The sequence below is a fragment of the Haliotis asinina genome, chromosome 14 (genome assembly GCF_037392515.1).
Source record: "Haliotis asinina isolate JCU_RB_2024 chromosome 14, JCU_Hal_asi_v2, whole genome shotgun sequence".
NCBI lineage: Eukaryota > Metazoa > Mollusca > Gastropoda > Lepetellida > Haliotidae > Haliotis > Haliotis asinina.
The window spans coordinates 18,255,334-18,279,820 of NC_090293.1; the positions used below are offsets into that span (position 1 = coordinate 18,255,334).

Consider the following 24,487-nt stretch of genomic DNA (forward strand, 5'->3'; position numbering starts at 1 on the left):
GCTGCACGGCTTGTTTTCCTGGTTGGGTAATATCTATCATGAAGAGTCCACACAGTGCACTTGTTGGCTCATGACTGCTGAATGAAATGGTAATCCTGACGTCAGAGGAATGGTTAGTCAGACGTTAAGTGCAGGAGTCTCTTGATGGGCTGCTGTCCAATTCTCTGCTCTGTTTGTTGAGGGTCTCCCACTGATCAATGACTTCCTTCATGGATGGTCTTTTCCTACATGGTCTGATGGTATATCTGGTCTCGAAAAAACCAAACCACAAGTAACCCAATGCTTATAGGGTTTTCAAACAGGATTTCAAGGTTCAGTCTCTGATATGTTTTTTGTCTTACATACCAAACCACAAGTACCTCAATGCTTATGGGGGGTTTTAAGCAGGATTTCAAGGTTCAGACTTTGCTGTATCTGGTGTCTGACAAACCAAAACCACAAGTAACCAATTGCTTATGAGGGATTTCAAACAGGATTTCAGAGTTCAGACTTTGAAAAGTCTCATGTCTGACAAATAAAACCACAAGTACCCTACCAGATAGATTATATATCTGTTATATCTCCTTTCTGACAAACTAGACCACAAAAACTCTGATATATGCTTGGGTTTGGCTTAAGGTTTTTTTTAAAAAAGCAGATTTGACATATCTGACACACAAGACCACAAGTTGTCCAGTGCACTGAATGTTTTCAAAGAGGATTTATTTAATACTTTAATATATATCATGTCAGACAGTCCAGACCACAGATACCCCTACATTCAAGTGGGTTTTCCAAAAGGATTTCAAAGTGCAGACTTTAATAGTTCTCATGTGAGACAAAACGTGCTTCAAATACCCCACACATAGGATGGCTTTCAAAGGGTATTTTGAAGTACAGACTTCAGATTGATGTTGGGAGGATCTACTGCTGGTTTTCACAGACTTAATAATCTTTTCGTGTATATTTTCATGAAGGTCTTTCATTTTTTTCATTCCCTTTCCAAGAAAAGGAATCAAGTTTCTTTTGAAAATGTGATAATTGTTGTATGTTTCGATAATTTATAGGCATTGCAACTGATAATCCTACCGATGGAGAGATCAATGTTACATTGCAGGCATGGAATTAAAATTGCATGGTGTTTGCTTGCCATCACTTTACATGGCCTGCACGATATTAAAAGAACCATTCACCAACTGTGGGTCTGCTGTTGCTTATTGTTCACTATGAACTAACAGATAAACATTGACTCTTTGTAAGTATGCGTTTCTGAAAATAGATTTTATTTTCAATGTTTGAATGTCTTGGACTCCAGGGCTTTGATTTTCAAGGCTGTCATAGCACTAAGGTAGTTGGAAGTACCATACTTTCACATAAACTTACAATTACTTTAGCGCTAAGAGAGCTTCGAAAATCTAGACCCAGGCTGTTAAGAAAGAGAGTTGTGCTAAGATTGAGATATATAATTTTTGAGATGTTGCAGTTATCCTAGACTAATTCCTAATCTTTGAGTTGATGTAATTTTGATAGAAAGAAATAATTCTGTTTAAACTGAAAAGGAGCTCCAGTGAGTTGGGAGAGAACCCAAGTAGTTGCTTCATTAAGGGATTTCACCTGTTTAATTAGTTATGAATAAATTAACTTTGTCAATTTCAAATTTGTCTATTTTGGTTGGCAGCTATTAGGACTGCTTCAGATAAGGGTTACTCCCCTTTGGTTTAACATTGAGGAAAATGGCCTGTTTTTTAATGTCAGCAGTTCGATGTTTATTTCTATTACATTGAAATTACCAAGCCTAAAATTTCTGTACTGTAGTCTCATGTTATTGCAGTACCTGACAACTGTCAGTGTGATGCTGTTACAATAGTAGGGGCACTCACTCACTCACTCACTCACTCACTCACTCACTCACTCACTCACTCACTCACTCACTCACTCACTCACTCACTCACTCACCCACCCACCCATGTGGGTTACCTAATAAAAATATTCTCAGTAGTCTTTCTACAGTAAAGTCCATTGGTTTGAATCTTACCATTCCAAGTAAGAGGGAGTGGTGGGGTAGCATAGTGGTTAAAGCGTTCGATCAACATGCTGAAGCCCCGGGTTCGATTCCCCACATGGGTACAATGTGTGAAGCACATTTCCTGCCATGATATTGCTGGAATTTTTTGCTAAAAGTGACGTTGAACAAAAAACTCGCTCTCTCACTCCCAAGTGAAAAAGTCTCTTGACGTAATATCTGTTGGTTCTGAAAGGACACATCTAAAGTTTGCTTGATGCAGGATCAAAAATATGGATGTCAACAATTACCATAAAAAATATATACAAATTTTTAATCATACTTAATAAATATATCTCTGCTTTATAAATGTTCACTATTATTGGACAATAAAAAGTTGAAACCATTTATTGATTCTGCATATTATATTTTGCATACAGTTCATAAATTGCAGGTCACCATCAGAAATGTTTATTTTTATGCATGCAGAATGACCAATGTTATTATTAACTGAAACAATATTAACTGATATTTTCTGTCAGTGACAACCCTTGCTGAAACAGCATTGTTGGTGTACCGGGTTGGAATAGGTCTCCAACACCATGTACTTTCTTTGCAGTAATCTTTTTATTTTTAATTCCATTTTTTATTGTTGTTCATATAATATGGCATTTTTAAATTTCTTAATAATATCTATTTGTAAGGATTCATCCCTATTTCTATATGATAAAGGAAGTGGAACCTGTTATTGTTATTTATTTATATTTAGTGCAAAAAAAACCCACTGTTTTTAATTAAACTAATTATTCCAAGCAAAGAGTCCAACATATTTTTTATCGGCAGAAGTAAAAATATCGAAAAGGACAACATGACAGTTTTAACATTTTCTGAAATGAAAGATTTCAACAAACAACAGCAGCCAGTATGTAACAAATAAACATGATCTCATCATGTTTAACCTTTAGTATTAACACAGGTAAAGTGACTCCCTCGGAGAACTTTCCTTAGTCAAAACTAATAACACAACTACCAAGTTCGTGCTTCTCCACTTTCAAAGTTATTTTTTACAATCTGGCCATATTTAAGGTCACAGTCTGTGTGGCCTTATTTGTCCTGGCTTAGGTGAGATTTTTTAATTGCCAGATGAAATTAATTTAAAATGTCATGTCGTTTCCTGTTCCTTCAGGACAACCATCGTGTATGTGATTATACAACTAGAATATCATAAATAGGATGTATAGTTACTGTTGTTTTCATTTTATTGTTCAGTAGAGATGTTTGTTTTTCTGATCATTTGTCATTTTGATGTAGGAAAGATAATGTAGCTGTTTCTGTGCTTTTAATGGATAGTAGCAAATTCCAGATGACATTTCTCTTAGAGCAGTTATAGCTCATAATTTTCCTGTCTTTTTTTTAGCATTTATTTATTTATGTGTTTGTTTATTTATTGTGCATTAACCAAGAATGTCAGTGAAACATGGCATTCTTTGTTTTTATCAGAAATAGTTTTGTCAAAGGAAATTAACTTATATGGAGTTGGAAATTTTTTAAGGAAATTTTGAATTCAGGTTTTTTTATTGTGGTTTTATCCTTCTGTGTATATTTTAGAATGAAGATGTCAAAATGATTCAAAAGAGAATGGCATACAGTCCTGTGTTGGAGCAATTTATCTTGGTGTACAAGATTCCCAATATTCTCATTAAAACAGAAAATCAAACAGCATTGTAGGCATTAACAGTCATTTTTGATCATGTTTAACCTGAAACTACTCATTGCAAAAGAAAAGTTGAATATTGTTCAACAGTATCTGTTACGAATGTGCTTTTAGTCATGACTTTTCCGTAAGATGTGAAGGTCACACGTTATTTGAGTAAATTGATAGATGGGTAAAGGGACTCAAATTCTCTGTCACATTTTGTCTCGGTAATTTATCAGTTCAAAAAAATGTTCTGTTGATATTTCACTGAAATGAATATGGTGATACATATTTTATATCTTACTGTTGTTGGATACTTGTTTTGTGGTGTTATAAATATTTGCTATGTTCACTTTATAATCTGTTTCTGATGAACTGTGATGTGACTGAAATTCAATTCAGAATGGCAAAATTTAACTCGCTCCAGTTTAAATTTAACTCAAGTTTATGTTGTTGTCAGGAAAGGTAGATGAGGTGGCCTAGTGGTTAAAACTAGTGATGATGGTCAGGGATGGCAATTTTCCATGGATTTCCACGGATTTCCACCTGTGTGTCAAACTGATCAATTTTGTGAATCGTCTGAATCCCCATTCATTGACACAATATTGAGTTCTCAGCTGAAAACAGATTTTCCCGTAGCCAACCCTGTAATGGTGGACTTTCCATTTCATTGCATAGTATGATGGAAAAATGTCTGTACCTCTTTCGTCTTTGACATGTAAAGTGTTCGCTCATCATACCGAAGACATGGGTTCAGTTTCCCACATGGACACAATGTATGATGCCCATTTCTGGTTTCCCCTGGCTTAATATTGCTGGAATATTGCTGAAATATTGATGAAATATTGCTGGAATATTGCTGAGAGCGAAACAAAAACATACTCACTCACTCACTCCCTCACGGAAACTAGGTACTGAAATACAATGCAATATGAAGTTTAAAATACTTAGTTTTAAACGCACTGTTACTTTAACACCTTCATTGTATTTTGTTTTATGTTCAGATTGTGTGTGCAGTTTTCTAAGATATGAGCGTGTGGGCCATGTTCTCAGATTCCGCCCTTGGGAAGTTTGATAAAATTTTCAAATGTTAAAAATGTAACCTTAAGTCCCAATAAATTATCCATGAAATTTTCATCTTTTTTCTAGTCTTTGGATGCTTGAGAACTGGTTTACAGTAATTTACAATCTTAAAAGCAGTTAATGTGCTTGCATCATGATATACATAATTTGAGGGAATTATGTGCAATAAATTCTTGTCTTGGAAACAAGCAGCATGATTCTTATATCTTCGGAAAGTATCAAAAATGGATTATTGTCTTAAGAGCAGGTAGGGCGGTGACTAGTGGTTGAAGTGTTCGCTTGTCATGCCAAAGACCCGGGTTCGATTCCCCACATGGATACAATGTGTGTTGTCCCCCACCTTGATATTGCTGGAATATTGCTAAAAGTGTCTTTAAACTAAACTCACTCACTTTAGAATAGGTAAACTTGAACAATGCTATATCTAATATTTTTACAATTGGTTATTGTTTAAAAACAGGTAAATGTCTTGCAACAAGATGCCAAATATTTGGGTAAAATTGCTTGCTTTGGTTGCTGTTTACCCCACACTCGGCAATAATCCAGCTATATAACAGCTATATGTAAATAATTGAGTCTGGACCAGACAATCCAGTGATCAACTTCATAAGCATCGATCTATGCAGATGTCAACCTCATCAGCAAGTCTGACCACACGATCCAGTTTGATGTCGCTTACGATAAGCATGGCTTGCCGAAGACCAATTTTAAAACAGATCTCAGGTAAAGTAGTTCTATCACTGTCATGCTAGCTAGCATTCCCACTCGTGTCGACTGGCTGGCTGCGGGGCCGGTACACCTTGGTAGACCTTTTCAAATGCTAAACATACAATATCAGCAGATTCTCATCCTCAACCAACTGGGTAATCACAGTGTGTCACTCAATCGATAACGTGTGGCCAAAAGTGCGTCCTCTGTGTTATGAGAGAAGGGTAATTGATCACGCCTAGACCTGATGAAGTGCCGATATTTTGGCAAATCTAGTGCCAGTTTCCACCCTGATAAAGAAAGCTTGAGAAGCTTGGAGATGTTCAGAGGGTTTAAATGAAATTCAAGGAATGATATTTTTAATGACTTTGTGGAGTCAACCAACTAAAATCTTCAGAAATTTCATTACATGGACAGAGCTTAGCTGGGTTTGATTCTGATGCTTCATACATTTTGCTGTGTTCTGATTGGTCATTTCATGAAGCCAACAAGCTGAGCATGATTAGTATTTGTGAAATCAGCTATTACTGATTTGTTTAGAAAAGTTTAAGAAGTCCTTGAAGAAAACTAAAATGAAGTGTAATGAATGTGAGTGAGTTTTAAGCAATATTCCAGCAATATCACGGCGGGGCACACTAGAAAATGGGCTTCACACATTGTATCCATGTGTTGAATCGAACCCGGGTCGTCGGCGTGATGAGCGAACACTTTAACCACTAGGCTACCCCACCGCCCGAAGTGTAATGAAATCAACAGGGATGGGCATGCATGTTGTTGTAGGTGGGATGGATGGATGGTGGGTTTATGGATTGATGGTTGAATGGGTGGGTGAGGCTGCTTGTGCTTTTCGGGTCTCTTGTGTCTTATAGTGGCAGGCTCATCTGACATGTCACCTTGAAACATGACTTCGCTTCCCAGATACCATTGTACTGATTTCCTTCCTGTTAATGCTGGTTGTCAGGTAAGATGAGAAGTACCATCTTTTGTCATGTTTTGGTAGTGTCAAACTGGACTTGAACACCTGACCTCTCCAGGCAGTCACTTTATCCACTGGACTATGGAGATAGTAGGGAATTTTTGTAGGGTAGTGGTGAAACTTGAAACATATTAAGGAGGCTAAGTGGTAAAAGTGTTTGTTCATCTTGTTGCTTTCCCATCTTTATGAGGAACCCATTTACAGCTGGGGGACTGGGATACATAGTCACAGTGGACGTTGCTTTGCCCGCAGTTGGGCGTTTGCATATATTCAAGTGGCCACCATCTGGTCATCTACCTACAAATTTGTGGGTTCTTTTAAGTGCACAGGGTTGTGTACCGTATACCAGGTGTTGTGACAATACTGAAAGAGTTTGCACACAAAGTTGACTCAAAGGTTTTTACACCCCGTCACAGATGGGCTCCATCCTTGGCCAAATGTGTTTCTTCAAGACCAGATGGAAGTGGTCTGTGTTGATACCATCAGTCACTGGTGTGAGTGGTCAGGATAATTTACAGGCCTCCCCAAGATACCTCAGAAACAAATCAATGTATGAATATGTCTGTCAGTGGTTAAAAATTGGAAGAGTTCTGTTAAATTACAATTAAGTACCATGAGTAGTTACTAGTACTACTATGGGCAATAGGATTTGACTGTCAAATTTATTTCTCAGGACTGAAACGTTTGGACCTTTTCGTTAATTACACACCTTCAGCGTGACACTTTTACTTAATCTATCTAGGATACAAAAGAGTGGCTCTTCCATTGAAAACATTTGTCAAAGCAAAGAAATACTACAGCTCTGATCTATTGAATATATCTCCCTAGACAAAGAAATGAGATTGTTCAATGCATCTATCCAGTGGTAAGAAAGGTAGTGGAGTGCTGTGTTATTGCCAACAAGTCTCGCCACGTGTTGCCGATATCACTTTCAAGTGTTCTTAAGGCATTCAGCATGTGCGGGGCCTTGTCTGGGGTTCTCTGATTAGTGGCAATGTCACTTCCAATGTCAAAACATTACACTAAGCCTCGGGATGCTGTAATGTTCGATGAGATATATCTCAATGTCAGATATAGAACTGCCCAACTTCAGCAGATTGGCACCAACTTCATGTCCTCCTGCAGCTGTGCTTTGCAAGCCCGTTCTCCATATCCACAGCACTTCGGGTTTATCCCAGGAAATCCAAGGGCGGAGTTGGTTTCCTTTCCTATTATTTAAGCAAGTTCACAGCAGAATAGGTCCCCAATATGTTGTTTGTGTTGAAGAATATCAAGGACAGAATGTTCTTCATGTAGAGGAACATCAAAGGCAGAATAGGCCTCAAGTATGTTCTTTATGTAGAGGAACATCAAAGGCAGAATAGGCCTCAAGTACGTTCTTCATTTAGAGGAACATCAAGGGCAGAATAGGCCTCAAGTATGTTCTTCATGTAGAGGAACATCAAGAGCAGAATAGGTCTCAAGTACGTTCTTCATGTAGGGGAATTTCATTGGGTGAATAGGTCCCCAGTGTGTGTTGGTGTAGAGAAACTTTTAGAGCAGAATAGGTTCAGCTTTACATTCTTGTCCAGGAGATTCCAGAGAATAGCCCATTGTCTACATGTACCTCTGTACCTGAAAATATTGCCTAGCCAAACCTGTGCTGGCTTCAGACATTAAGTTTATACACTGGAATATTTAAGTGAAATACTCACTCACTCACTCACTCACTTCAAAAACAACCTTCTCCAGATATTTTGATGTGTTGCGTTAGGTAATTGTGAAGTATTATAAAACACTGAGGAAACGCATTGCCAATTTTGTAAAAATAGCCATGATTTTACTCTTCTGAAGCAAATTGTATTGAGAAGATTGAGAAGATAGCTGAGAGGACAGTTAGTATTGATCATAATGACACCCATAGAGACGACTAAAGCAGGGATGCATATTGTTGTGTAATGCATCTCAGGTTTACAAACATACCAAACTTCAAAATTACATAGATATTCATTGAAACAAGAGGAAAATAGTCCTGAACCTTTAGCATTGACCTGCGCTTATATTTACTGTTTAATGCTGCAGTACTCTAGCTGACTTTTGTGTGTCTGTCTGTCTGTCTGTCTGTCTGTCTGTTTCTCTCTCTCTCTCTCTCTCTCTCTCTCTCTCTCTCTGAAGCATTTGCATGATCAAGTGGGATGTTGTACAGTGTTATCTTTCATTTGAATATACTCAATTCCTTGTGCAAAATATGGTCATCAAAGTGTCTGATGTGATAAAAACAAGGTTTGACATTTTAAGGAAAGCATCAAGAGTTAGTAGTTACAGAGATGAAATATTTCGGTCTCAAGTTTGCCAATAAAGGTGTTTGTTATTGACAATATGAAATGTGATAGTTGTTCCTGAATTAACTTCCTGGTTAAGGCCAGGTAATATAGCAAGTACTGTCCTGACCTTTAGTGCAAAGCTGGTGAGTTGTCATCGTATATCTGTTGTCAAGACGGAAGTAAGTGTCTCTGATCAGTCGTGCTGGCAGATATACATTCTCTAAATCAGTGTGGTTGGTTGGGTAGCCCAGTGGTTAAAGCATTGCAGATGATGCTGGTTCAATTCCCAACGTGGTTACAATGTCTATGGCAAATTCCTGGTGTTAAGCCATTGTGATATTGCCCAAATATTCCTAAACGTGTTGTAAAACTCATTTTCTCACTCACTCACTCACTCACTCACTCACTCACTCACTCACTGGGCTAACCTAGTGTTCCAAGTGTTTGTATGTTTTAAGATCATCGGTTGATTACCCTCACATGAAAAACCCTTAGCTGATATCCTTCTCTGTAATATTGCGGGAATATTTCTAAAAAGGATTTAAAAGCATATTCACTCACTCATTCTTAAGGCATTGAAGATTGAAGTGCAGACTCGTGTCCCATAGACATGTCAAGGAAATGTTGTTGGTTTGAATACCAGTAAAAACAACAACTGCAGCAGAATACATCTATCCACCTCAGTCCACCCCATCCCCACCCCAAACATGGGATGGGTAACGATGTGTCAGAAGTGATGATAGGGTTATCATTGCCATTATTTTCAAAAGCCATTCCGGCCAGCTAAATATATTTTTTTTTCAAACCAATTTCAGAGAAAAGCAATCTTCTTTTTTAACTACCAAACATATGGAAATGGCTGGTAGCAGCCCACAGAAACCCAAAACATTTCAAATTTTCAGTCTGAGTAGGTGAGATGTTAGAAATTAGTATTAGAACAGAGACAACAAAGTAAGTAACGAGACTCATTTCTTAAGTGTGTCTTTTTTGCAGGTGAATATGTTTTGTGATTAGAAAGAAGGCTGATAGATATTGAATAAATAAGGTCAGAAATTTTGTTATTATGGGGGATAAATTTTTTTTTTTAAATTGTGTCCATAGTCTTCAGTGCAGTAAAATATCACAAAAAATAGTTATGATCCCTTACTTTTTTAATTCAGTATATATTGTCTCATTTGATGGAAAATTGGCTGCATAGATTTTTTCACAATCCACGAAAAAATCTACTTTAGGCTATTCAGCCGACTCAGTATTGCATCCTGCACACATGAATCCTAAACAATCCCCTGTATCGCATCAGACACGAACGTCTTTTGCTGTGGAATATGAATTTTGTATGAATTAATGATTTTTTTAGGAACATGGCATCGTTTTTGCTATTTATTGCTTATAAGCTGTGTCCCAGTGCCATTGATCGGGAAAGTACAATGCATTATACAGTTGCAATGTCAAAAATGCACATCATTATGATAAATCTTTTCATGGCATTCGTCGAGACTATCAGATTTTATAGTCTACATTTTAAAATCATTTCCATAATTACACTTAATTCATATCAACACAGGAGCAGATATTTTATGAATTGAACAGTTTTTATCCATTTCTTTTTCTGTGAAAGAAAGGCATTGATGTATTTAACTGAGTGAAAGTTCATGTTGTGCCATGTTTTATGATAATCATGAATGTTCTGTTTCTGTACTAGAATATCTGTTTTGGTCACAGTTTTAAAATTTTTTGGAAAGTAACGTTAACTCCATTCACTCACTTCGTCCTCAAACGTGAGTCCCTGTCTTTTGAGGTGGAATAATTTGCTGTTTAGAGTTGCCTCCCTTTTGATCATAGGTTTTCAACAAAATGGTGAACATGTAATTTTGGTGTCAACTCAGCCTTTCATCCCAGATGCCTTGTTTTAACAAATACCGTTCAAAACAACGCAACACCAATCTCGTCCATCTGCAGCCTTTTTGATGCCCACGTAGTGTGTTGCTCGCATTATTGACCACTTGTTGCAGCCTTGCAGCATACTGCATCAGAGATAAGACTTTTTTGTTCCCTTTACTGTTGGCCTTTCTGTCTTACTGATCAACATGAAGATTTCCAGATATTTAATGCAATGATGATCAGTCACCCTGCACTTCTCATCACCTCAGGATCGGAAATCGATGAGGGTAATTTGCTTTTGATGCTCCTGCAAGGATTTGAAATTTAAAGGAGCGGAAAATATTTTGGCTACATTTTGGAAAATAGTTTTCTAATATAGAAACAGCTGTTCAGAGAAGTTAGTGGCAAGATTTTAGGAGTAAGTTGATGAGAGCTTAAAATCTAGTCTATTTAACCTTGATGTAATTAATGTACATCTTTCCTTTCTACCCGTAATCAGTGCAGTGTACAATAGTAGAGTCCATGAGTGAATATGGTTTTTATACCACTTTTAGGAATGTTTGAGCAATATCATAGTGGGAATATAAGAAATAGGGTTCACACGTAACCAGGCTGTGGATGCATGTGAACCAAACGCTCTATCCAACAGGGATTATCACGAATCAAAAACATTCATGTTTTAGAAAAACATCACGAAGTCCTCTTTTATATTGCTAAACATTGCTCAGTATGACTGCATATTACTGATTAGGTTAAATATTGAAGAATATTATTGTTCTAAATTGCTTAGTTCTATTTAATATTATTATTTTTCTGTTTTATAGGGGTGCATGTGCATGCTCAAACCATGGCTCATAGCTACGTATTGCCTGCCATTTAATGTTGAATAGTATCAACTGTTACAGCTGTAGTTAAATATGACTAAATATTGATATTATTGTGAGCTTCATTTGTAAGTTTGTCTTGTGATCTAATGTATCAAGAACTATGTATTTTAAAAGCATTTGTTTGATATTTTTGTTGATTTTTTTTGTCTTTGATTGACTCTTGTGTTGTGGGAATTTTATGATGTACGATTATCAATTTTGTTTGTTTACCAAAGAGAGTTTTCACATGTAAAGAATAAATATGAATAACAATTTATGTGTTGTATATTTATCGAAACTGTATATGAATAATATTTTGATATTTTGTGAGGAATCATGCAAATCTCTGCAACTTATGATTTAGTCAAAATTTGACGATATGTATTTCAGCATTTTATGTGACCTGATAGCAGTTGAGGGTTATTTGCAACTGAATTATTAAGAAGGTTAATTTTAATATTGTTTTCTAGGTTATGTGTATTTTTAGCTTTTGTAAAGCAAGGACTAAAATCAGTTTGCTATAACGTCTTAAGCCATGGATGATCCTAGCTTTGTTGACAGTGCTTCTGTGTCGTTTTTACACACAGAAACACATGTCCTAGTTATTTGCACTTGGCCAACCCACTTTGCTGAAGGAAGTAACAGCCAAGGGGAGGCAACTCTGACAGGCACTGATAACATGTGTATCAGTAGGACAGAGAGTTTGTGGTGATCATATTCCGTGTGTTTCTCCTGGAAGTGTCGCACGACAACCTGGAGCATTTGTCACAGGAGGTTTTGAGCATCTAGTTGAGGAAGTTGTGTTGTGAATGATCAGCTCCTGTTTCAAGGGGCCTGTGTAGTTCTCAGAGCCTCAGTTTGAGAAATCGATGGTGGACTCAGCTATCATGTGGTGCACGGATCAATAAGACTCTTGTGTCTATTGTCCCCAGACTAGCGAAGTCAGTGAAGCAAGGCTACTTAGTAGGTCAGATAGACCCCAGGCTATCACAAGGGTCAACCTCTCCCTCTTCAGGACAGCTGGACATTAATTAATGGATTATATGAGCATGGACCTGACTACTGAGCAAGGCAAGTTGGCCCACTCTGGTATTAGACAATATTATATGATAGGATTTATCGTGACAGTTTAAAGGGGAATGACAAGAATCATGTAATGCCCAACAGTATTCATGCTCTCTGATTCATGTTCTAGACACTTTTTGATAGTGTCGTAAAATTTTTGATAGATGTCATCCTGTTATGTCGGGATATTCTTTGTTATTTACGTTTTGCCAAGTGATTCCTGGTGACAGTATTTTTGAAATCTTTGAAATGATGAATTCTGGGCCTTTATTGAAAAAGGTTAGGAAGTGGGGGCGTAAATGGCCTGTGTGATTTCAACATGTTTTTGGTGGGGGTTTTATTTCAGGGGGGGAATTCTGACAGTTACGCCATCCACACAAACAGGGTTGTTTAGTTGGCAGAGGGAGCTGGCAACACAGATTGAGGCAGCAGCAGGGAGAAAGAGAAGCTAGCAAATAAAGAGAGTATGCCTCAGCGAGCTGTTGGAAATGCCTCTATAAATAACCGCTGGATTATCTAGCTTCTAGAAACACTTTAGTCTAGCCCAGCTTGCAGCTTTCACACAAATTGTGTCGGTTGGGGGAGTCAAGTTCATACTTCCAGGGAAAATATTTGTTTTGGAAAGGATCTAAGGAAGAAACAAGAAATTTTCCAAAAATTGCAAACTTTCTTCATTTATGACGTGCTTGGCTTGTAGACTGTTGAATTTTCGTAAATAGGTGCGTGTTATCGATTGGATTGATTTTGACTTAAACTGAATTGTTTGAATGGAGGTTAGATGTGAATTGATGAAATCGCTAATCTAATTTGTGAATAGTTTTATGTGTTGAGATTTGGCCATGGGTGTTACTATTGTCATGGGATGTCGATTTCTCGAGGAAGTGTTTTTGTTTGTGTTTTGTATTTATTTAGAACCCAGCAAGATGTGGAAGTAATTCCCTGCTTCTGGTTTTAAGGATTTCTCTTTCAGCTTTGTTTCTGGTTTCTGTTTTATACCATTATCGATGACTGGAGGTTGAAGTTCATGTGGTGATAGTTTTCCATTTTGTAGATTATGTTTGGTTTATTTATTTATTTATTTATTTATTTATTTATTTATTTATTTATTTATTTATTTATTTATTTATTTATTTATTTATTTACACTAGGGTTTGCTTCTTGACATGGATATGAAGGTGTGCCTCTATAACTTGCTAAGGAAACTTGCTAAAAGTAGCGCAGTACCATGTTAACCAAGTCTAAAAGTGCTACACTTTGCTATGAGGTGTTGTCTCTCACTCATAAGTTTACTCTTTTACTTATTTATTTATTTATTTATTTATTTATTTATTTATTTATTTATTTATTTATTTATTTATTTATTTATTTATTTGTGTACAATACCATGAAGACTAGGTTGTGAGTGTCAACACGGTTACAATGACAAACCATTTCTGGTGTCCTCGTCATGATATTGCTGGAATATTGCAAAAGCAGTATAAAACTCACTCACTCACTCATAAAATACCAAACCATGCTGTCATATCCCTGTCATATTGCCATATATGGCATTAAATAATAAGTAAGCCTCTCATGACGCTATTCTTATCGTCTCTAAAATACATATCCCATGAGACATTGATGCAGAAAACACCAGGTAAATTCACTTATGTAAAGGGCTGTCATTGTGAGATCAATTCTCTCAGTAAGATTTAATTAACATCTGTGTTATATGGCGCGGTTGATCTTGTTGCTATTGACGAGTAATCAACATTTGATGGCATCTTTGACAGGAAGATGACGTGTTGTCAGTTGACACTGTGCCAGCCTAAAAGCTCGGAAATTGTGCCTACCAATGACAAAGATCAAATAATATGAATAATTCATTATTTGGTTTTCTTCAGCGTGGAACGATCAATTTGTTCTTTTGTTCGTCATTACCAACAATTGTGTGGTATGAGGTCTACGTTTGAAACCAGGTAAATGTTTCTGTGCTTGTTGCCATTCAGATCTGTTGATATGTTATTGAGTCATTAAAGAGCTGGTATGGACGTTTCCTGAGTACCAGCCTTTGGTTTGTGTGGGATGAAGTATGGTCTGACGTACAGGTTTGTGTGGGATGAAGTATGGTCTGACATACAGGTTTGTGTGGGATGAAGTATGGTCTGACATACAGGTTTGTGTGGGATGAAGTATGGTCTGACATACAGGTTTGTGTGGGATGAAGTATGGTCTGACGTACAGGTTTGTGTGGGATGAAGTATGGTCTGACGTACAGGTTTGTGTGGGATGAAGTATGGTCTGACGTACAGGTTTGTGTGGGATGAAGTATGGTCTGACGTACAGGTTTGTGTGGGATGAAGTATGGTCTGACGTACAGGTTTGTGTGGGATGAAGTATGGTCTGACGTACAGGTTTGTGTGGGATGAAGTATGGTCTGACGTACAGGTTTGTGTGGGATGAAGTATGGTCTGACGTACAGGTTTGTGTGGGATGAAGTATGGTCTGACGTACAGGTTTGTGTGGGATGAAGTATGGTCTGACGTACAGGTTTGTGTGGGATGAAGTATGGTCTGACGTACAGGTTTGTGTGGGATGAAGTATGGTCTGACGTACAGGTTTGTGTGGGATGAAGTATGGTCTGACGTACAGGTTTGTGTGGGATGAAGTATGGTCTGACGTACAGGTTTGTGTGGGATGAAGTATGGTCTGACGTACAGGTTTGTGTGGGATGAAGTATGGTCTGACGTACAGGTTTGTGTGGGATGAAGTATGGTCTGACGTACAGGTTTGTGTGGGATGAAGTATGGTCTGACGTACAGGTTTGTGTGGGATGAAGTATGGTCTGACGTACAGGTTTGTGTGGGATGAAGTATGGTCTGACGTACAGGTTTGTGTGGGATGAAGTATGGTCTGACATACAGGTTTGTGTGGGATGAAGTATGGTCTGACATACAGGTTTGTGTGGGATGAAGTATGGTCTGACATACAGGTTTGTGTGGGATGAAGTATGGTCTGACATACAGGTTTGTGTGGGATGAAGTATGGTCTGACGTACAGGTTTGTGTGGGATGAAGTATGGTCTGACGTACAGGTTTGTGTGGGATGAAGTATGGTCTGACGTACAGGTTTGTGTGGGATGAAGTATGGTCTGACATACAGGTTTGTGTGGGATGAAGTATGGTCTGACATACAGGTTTGTGTGGGATGAAGTATGGTCTGACATACAGGTTTGTGTGGGATGAAGTATGGTCTGACATACAGGTTTGTGTGATAAACTTGGACAAGTGATGCATCACAGAAAGATTCCTGACAAAGGCTTGTTTTGAGTATTCCTGTAGTTTTGTGAATTCAAACCTGTATTTTGTTGACATCGTTTGGTGGCCTACATGTTCATGTGCTGGCTCATCTCGCTGAATGCAGAGTTTGATTCCCCAGAGTTCAGTGGGTACAATCTTGCAGGTTCACCTCATTTGTTGTTTCTGCTAAAAACACACTCTCAGTCGCTAAGCGGATGTTCCTGTAGCTGTTGGTATAAGTTCGCTTTCCAGTGCATCTGTTAATACTGATAAGTGTGTGAAGTAGACACTTAAAACAATGACTGACTCCTGTTGTGTCAACTTTGCTGATTGACATGTTTACTCTGGAGCAGGTTGGATGGGCAGGGTAATAGTTAAGGCGCTCATCTCACTAAAGACCTGGGTTTGATTCCTTTCCCCCCCTGCCCCGGGTTTTAAGTGTGAAACCGATTTCTGGCATTCCTTGCTGTGATAATGCTGAAATATTGCTGAAATATTGCTGAAAGCGGTGTAAAACCAAACTCACTCACTTGAACAGGTGAAGATATTTTCAGATTAATTCAGTTGAATTTCCCAAATATTCACATAGAAGGAATATTGCTTGTAAGTCAGACTGTTAATACTGTTATTTCTTTCTGCAACTGACTGGACTGAACAAAATGAATTGCAGTTGCTGTTTCCGTATTGTTGGAGGATGATTTGAAGATGTATTGTGCACTTTCCAACATTATGCATAATGCTCACACACAATCTAGTAATAATAATCCTCAAAGAAGTAGTAAATTTCCACCTGAACTTCCATGGTAACCTTCTTTCCTTCCCTCCATTGACCCATCCCCCATCTTTTTTCTCTTTCACTCCATCATCACGCCGAAGACCCGGGTTCGATTCACCACGTGGGTACAATGTGAAGCCCATTTCTGGTGTCCCCCCTGCCATGACGTTGCCCCCTGCCATGACGTTGCTGGAGTTCTGCTAAAAGCAGCGCAAAACCAAACTCTGTCACTGACTCACTTACTCAAACTGTCAGTCATGGATGAAAGAGTATTGAAATATTTTTTTGGCAAGATTATTGAACAGTTATGAATGGCGCAGTGTCTTCAAGCAGACCACACGAGTTCTGTTAAATATGGCATCATTAGTGTTTCAAGTATTTGTGGCCGAGATGTTCTTAACATTGATAGATTATGGTTTTGGGTGTTCTCAAAGAAAATGACACAGTTGACTTGTTTAAGACATGGGAAATGTGGACCCTAATCTTCAAATGATTGTAAGCCTGGATATCTTGAATACTGCCACAAACACCAATGGGTATGTTTTGTCCGATATATGATGGATGGCGGTTCCGATGGCAAGAAATGAATGATGGATCGATTGGTGTTTTTTCAGGCGTTTTCAAGACTGTATTGAATTTAGCTGCAATTTTAGTGCTATCTGTCTAAGAGGAGATTCCTGGGATATATTCCCTATCGCATGTATTTGTGCAGGCTTTGTCGACATCTTTACAAGCAGAGGACCATCTGAGACGGCTGAGTTCTTGGAATTTGTTTATGAGAACCTGTCACACAAGACAAGATTTAGGGCCTGGAATTGGAAATTGCTCATGAACATGTCTGAGTCAGTGAAAATAGCCGTGTATTTGAGTGAGTGAGTGAGTGGATATTTGGTCCGGATCAGACAAACCAGTTCTGTGATTAAGGAAAACAGCGTTTTGTGTTTTTTGTGATTTTATGTTTACAGTGCAAACTGAACCCTTAAATGAAGAAACGCTTGTTCTTTAACTTATTTAAGCAGTCAATATGTATATACCAATCAGAAAAGGTAGGGAATTTTGGATTTACAAGATTAATAAAATGATCATGATAAAGCCAAAGGGGAAACAATCAAAAATAGAAATTAGGGGAAAATGTAACAATTTAATCCATTTCTTTGGAAAGATTACATTTTTATGAATCTGTGTTAGTTTTTCTCATATGCATTGGCATTGAGTAGTGGTTTGCTAACAAAATAGAATGTCCAGTACTTTTCACTTTTGAGGTGTATGTGCTTGTATGATTTTCTGGTACTGATCCCTTTGATCACGTGAAGACACTGGTCGTGATGTAAGATATATTTTCCTAAATCACACACTTTCTATGCTCCTCCACAGTACTTATAGAACAGTAATTTATACTGATGAAATTAAACTGTCATGGCAAAACTCATTCACTACAGCAATATGAAAGAATTGCTTGTTCTTTAACTTCATTTCAGTTCTTCAAGCAGTATATAATTGCTTTTATGAACCCTTTGTTCAGATGAAGGGATTTGTTATGGTTGGGCAGTTCTTATATATCATGCTGAACCCTTAACACACTTGATATACTTCCCCAAAGTACTTTAAGAACGTCCAAACTTTTATGTTATGAAATAAATCTGTCATGGTGTAACAAATTGACGACAGCACTATGAAAGAATTACTTCTTCTTGAACATATGTTTGGGATTGACTCAGTGTAAGTTGTATTTGAAATTCAAAAACATGAACATCAATTGTGGTAGGACTAGATTTTTAAACCTCTCTTAGGGTAAATGTGTGGTATTTACAACTATCTTAGAGCTAAGAGAGCTTCAAAGTTCTTGGCCCTGACTGGGAGTGATAATGGTGGGCCTTATATTTCATTACATTCTATGGAGTTATATCACTGTATCATTACATGTTTGTGTTTTACTGTAACGTATGGAGAGTATCAGGTATATATGGAAATATCAGCCATATCTATGTACCATCACAGATTTGTGTTTTTGTGTAACATGTGGAGAATATCCTGTATATATGGAAATATCAGCCTTATCTATGTACCATCGCAGATCGGTGTTTTTGTGTAACATATGGAGAGAATCCGTTATATATGACTAATATCAGCCATATCTATGTACCATCACAGATCTGTATTTTTGTGTAACATATGGAGAGAATCCGTTATATATGACTAATATCAGCCATATCTATGTACCATCACATATTGGTGTTCATATGTAACACTTATGTAGAAAATCGGGAATATATGGCTAATATCAGCCATATCGATGTACCATCACATATTGGTGTTCATATGTAACACTTATGTAGAAAATCGGGAATATATGGCTAATATCAGCCATATCGATGTACCATCACATATTGGTGTTCATACGTAACACTTATGTAGAGAATCGGGAATATATGGCTAATATCAGCCATATCGATGTACCATCACAGATGGGTGTTTATGTGCAGCACGTAATGGGTAGAATCAGCTACACATTGCTGATATCTTCCACATCGCATTACAAGCTTGATACTAATATCACATAATGACTGTATCGCAGATCCAGAGCCCAAATGTTCCACGTTCTGCCTGACATATCTCCACATTCCTACCTGAGTCCGTTACAGATCAGTTGCGCCATTGTATTGCCACATGTAAACAACCGTTGTTACCGGGCTAACTAGATCAAATATCAATCAGGAAATTTGATATTGTGGCTTTATGCAATGCAGCCATTATTGTAAACACTGTGGGCCTATTTACAGTTTGTCTACTGGTGTTTGTTGGGGGAATAGGTTGCCCTGCGCTGCATGGACAAGAAGCCATGTGAAATAGTGCTACATATTGTAGATGATTGAGTCAATTCTGCTCTGGCTTTTCGTCTCTGGTAGTTAATATTGTTGAACTGGGGTTATTGTCCTGGGGCCCGTTTCACAAAACGCTCGTAGCCTAAGATCTCGTAAGTTTTCTCGTAGCCATTGTACCTCCTATACTGTAACATAGGAGCTATGGATGCTACGAGGAAAGTTACGAGATCTAAGGCTTACGAGAGTTTCGTGAAACGGGGCCCGGGATACTAGACACGCAACAACTGAAAGTCTTGGCAGATTTGATTCAGGTCATTCAACATTTACTTTGTTAGACTGTTAGCCTTTGTTATGAGCTGTGATGTATACTATTTAAGAGATGTCAAGGGACACTCAGTGTTTTTTTTTCATATTCCTTTAGTCCATTTGACATGATGTCACTGATGTGAAACTGTCAGGTATTCCTTAACTTTATTTGAGTTGTCTGTAGGGACCGACCATTTGAAAATATTGTCATTATTTCACAGATATAATAATTCAATTTTAATAATATAAATGATTGGGAAAAAAAAACAAAACAAATGTGAGATATCTGGTCGGTCCTAAAATCCATTAAGTTAGTTTTCTCCTTTAACTAGAAATATTTGTGCTTTTTGAGAATGTATTGTGCTCTCTGAAAATTAAATGGTGTCTCTCTTACTGTAATTACTCAAATGTGTCACTTTGACATCTGGTAACTCACAGTTTACGTACCAGTACATTAATTAGGCGTTATCCACAATCCATAATGTCGCTCAAAGCACACATAATCTTTATAATAATATGATGAGATTTATCTGTGATGAAGATGAGTTTTATGTTTGAACACAGAAATAGGATTTGTGAATTCAGTCGGGAGAGTGTTCCACATTGTAGGGCCATAGTATGATCTTTGTTTTCTAAGGCCTGGAGACTGACACTTGGAACAGAGACATTGATTTTTGTGGGGTTCACGAAAGAGCTGAACTGGCACGATCTTTATGGTGGCAAGGTTTCTTCTTCTATGAATGTGGCTTACCTTGATATAACTAGAATTATGTGTAAAATTATGGAAAAGCTCGCTCACTCTACATTCACTATTATGAAGATTAACAATTGACCAGAGTGAGTGAGTGAGTGAGTTAGTTTAGTTTTAAGCCGCACTCGCAATATTCCAGCTTATATGACGCCAGTCTGTAAATAATCAAATCTGGACCAGACAATCCAGTGATCAACAACATGAGCATCAATCTGCGCAATTGGGAACCGATGACATGTGTAAACCAAGTCAGTGAGCTTGACCACCCAATCCGCATAGTCGCCTTTTATGGAAAGCATGGGTTGCTTAAGGCCTATCCTACCCTGAGACCTTCATGGGTCACAATTGACCAGATGAACTAGGGGTAGGCTTGTGGTAAAAGCGTTTGCTCATCCCACTGAAGGCCAGGGTTCTTTTCTCATAGTTAAAGGGCAGTTGGATTGCCTAGTGGTTAAAGCATTTGCTCGTCAGGCTGAAGACATAGGTTCAGTTGCCTACATAGGTACAATATGTGAAGCCCATTTCTCATATCCTAAGCCGTGATATGCTGGAATATCGCTAAAGTGGCACAAATCTAAACTCACTCCCTCCCTCTACATGGATACAATGTACACATGACACATGTCATCACTCCCGAAATGCATGGACTGATGCTGATGATGCTGATCACTGGATTGTCTGATCTGGCCTCATTTATTTACAGATCGCCTCCATATAGCTGGAATATTGCTGACTTTGGTTTTAAACAGCAAAACAGCTGACCACCATATATTTCTCACTGTGAAGTCATATCTTATTTATGCCCTCAAAGTTTGGAAATATTTGTTGAGAACAGTTTAATCCTAAAATTTCAAAAAGAAATTAAAGCACATGTATTTCCTTCGTTTTGTTCCATTTTAGAGCTACTGGATTCTGCAAGATACAGAAATATGTGCTCTTGAAATGACTTTCAAAGCAAAGGTCAATAACACAAGACAAAATATGTGGCCTTTGAAATTGCGATACTGGTGAGGTTTTTTCAATGCTGAGACACATTGTCAGATATAGATATCATCAAATTCCACTTAACTATCATTGGAAATGTACCTAAAGCATAATAATTCTCATAAAGATGTATAAATAGCTATATTCTGTCAGATGATTCACATGATTATGTTGGTGTTTCAGGATTTAGAAGAGGTGGTGGTTGAGAAGGCGAGTGTTGTGTACGACGATGTACTAACCAGACTTCTCAGGTTCTCTCTTGACGACAACAACATATTGTAAGTATGAACTATGAATTAGCGACTGTTGTTACCTAGCTTTTCTTTGATATCAAGCTGCTATTCTGTCAGGCTTCTGGGATGTATTTCTCAAAACCATCTTGAGCCACCCACTTGTCCAGCTGAGCTCACTGCCTGAACCAATGTCATTGCATAACTATTTGCCCACTTGTCCTACCAATGTACCATTTGCTCATTCATTCAGTCCCAATCACTCTTACCCAACTGCTCAACAGGGCCGGTGGTGTAGCCTAGTGGTTAAAGTGTTTGCTCGTCACACTGAAGCCCCGGGATCGATGCCCCACATGGGTACAATGTTTGAAGCCTTTTGTTTGGTGTCCCCCACCCCAATATTGCTAAAAGTGGCCTAAAGCTTCAACTCACTCACTCATCCAGTTGCTCAAGTAATGGCGTGCTCACTCACTCATACATCAGCCCAGCACCTAACTTGCCAATCCAGACTCTTGCCCATCCGGCTACTTGCTCACAGCTCCTCTAACCACTCGCCTACCTTCCCTCCCAGCTACTGACTAATCCACCGAGCTACTGGCTCCCTTACTTGCCCACCCACCTGTCCACTCTCATATCCACCTACCCACTCACCATTTTTCCCACCCTCCCACTTCCTTACCCACTCAGCCTCTCATTCATGTGCCTGCCCACCCAGTCACTCACTTGCCCTTCCAGCCGTTTATTTAACCACCAAGTCACTTGCCCACGCACCCACCCAGTATTTTACTCACTCACCCAGCCACCCACCCAGCCTTTTACTCACTTGAACCAAGCTTTTTACTCACTTGAAGACCCACCCATCCAGCCTTTTGCTCACCCACCTACCCAGCCTCTCGCTCACTTGCCCACCCAACCTCTCAGTCACTTGCCCACCCAGCCTTTTACTCACTTGCCCACCCACCTACCCAGGCTTTTACTCACTTGCCCACCCAGTCACTCGCTTACTCGCCCACCCAGCCATTCACTTCTTCACATAAAAGCCTGCTGACTCTGCAGGATGCTCGATGTAGATAGGAGGGGTTCTCATATTTCCCAGATCTACCATTAGGGTATTTGTACAGAAGGGTTGGGTGCAACCAGGTCAGACAGGGTGTCTTGAATCAAACCATGCATGTTCATACGTAAAAATGAGTCAGTAAGTCCTTTAAAGTTAGTATAGATAATCCAAGCTGGTCTAAGTTTCAAAATAATTGCACCTCACTCAGAAACAAGCTCAAGTTTGAACATATTCGTGATGTATGACAATAATAATAATACAGAACACATTGTGTGGTATAACATGGATATCTTATAATGTAGTGTAATTTGGTGGGTTACATTTTAATTTGTACCAGTAACTGGAGCCAATCAAAACTCATGTTACTTATGGGGAAACCCTTGTAGAGAGAATGTTATCATCCTCTAAATACACCCAAGGATTATCATGATGGATTGGTCTTTATTTGCCTTGTTTACAAGGCACCTTAAATTTAGGATATTTGTGTGGCAATTTTCGCTCATACATTTTCTTCTGTCAAACTGCTTTTGGAGCTAAGTTTATCATCAGGGTTAATCAGTACACATACATTATTCTCCTATGTTTCTTCATGATCTGTCTTTGCAGAACGGAAAAACAAGTCATAATGTTTATGAATATGTAAATCCCTATTACATTAATGCCTAAATCCTGTATTTTGTCGGTCATTACATGATAAAGTGATTTTTTTTTTAGCTTAGGGTCCTCTTCACTTACAACTTTACAAAATAAGTTGTGCATGTTATAGTATCTTCCCACCTGTACCAGACATCTTTCCAGTTATTCTAGATTCTTAATGTTGGAAAAACTGGTGTAGTACATGTACATTGTACACGTGAGGGATCAAACCTTGGGTCTTTGGTGTGACGAGGCAACACTTTAAACACCAGGTCATCCCACTGTGCAAAGTATCTTTTGAAACGTCAACAATGTTGTCCAATTACTGCTATGTTCAACTGATATGATTACAAGGAATATGTTGAAAGTTTCACCGTCATCATTGAATGTTCATAAGCGTACTGAGTCTTATTCTGTATTATTTGGCCAAGATCTTCATTTTACCTTAATAAATAACTATGTTATCCTGTATCCTAAGTAATCCACATGCTCCTAACTCTATTTTGGCTGAGAATTTTGTTTTGCTCATCAGAGGAAGTTGATTGGACTGCTAATTTTGACCAGATGAACTAGGGGTAGGCTTGTGGTAAAAGCGTTTGCTCATCCCACTGAAGGCCAGGGTTCTTTTCTCATAGTTAAGGGGCAGTTGGATTGCCTAGTGGTTGAAGCATTTGCTCGTCAGGCTGAAGACATAGGTTCAGTTGCCTACATAGGTACAATATGTGAAGCCCATTTCTCATATCCTAAGCCGTGATATGCTGGAATATCGCTAAAGTGGCACAAATCTAAACTCACTCACTCCCTCTACATGGATACAATGTACACATGACACATGTCATCACTCCCCAAATGCATGGACTGATGCTGATGATGTTGATCACTGGATTGTCAGATCTGGCCTCATTTATTTACAGACCACCTCCATATAGCTGGAATATTGCTGACTATGGTTTTAAACAGCAAACCAGTTGACCACCATATATTTCTCACTGTGAAGTCATATCTTATTTATGCCCTCAAAGTTTGGAAATATTTGTTGAGAACAGTTTAATCCTAAAACTTCAGTATATTGTATCAATGATCCAGTCC

The 24,487-nt window shown here is 38.3% G+C and overlaps 2 protein-coding genes across 4 annotated transcripts in view; one reads left to right on the top strand and one right to left on the bottom strand.

The window, feature by feature from the left end:
* Positions 1 to 24,487, bottom strand: part of LOC137260975 (uncharacterized protein KIAA0930 homolog) — a 225,905-nt gene that overhangs the window by 108,538 nt on the left and 92,880 nt on the right. The window lies entirely within an intron of this gene.
* LOC137260968 (B-cell CLL/lymphoma 9 protein-like) overlaps positions 1 to 24,487 on the top strand; it is a 136,618-nt gene that overhangs the window by 53,071 nt on the left and 59,060 nt on the right. For all 3 annotated transcript variants that reach the window (XM_067798554.1, XM_067798555.1, XM_067798556.1), the window contains exon 3: positions 21,659 to 21,753. In XM_067798554.1, the coding sequence (XP_067654655.1) occupies positions 21,659 to 21,753 (95 nt within the window). The remainder of the gene's footprint in view (positions 1 to 21,658; positions 21,754 to 24,487) is intronic.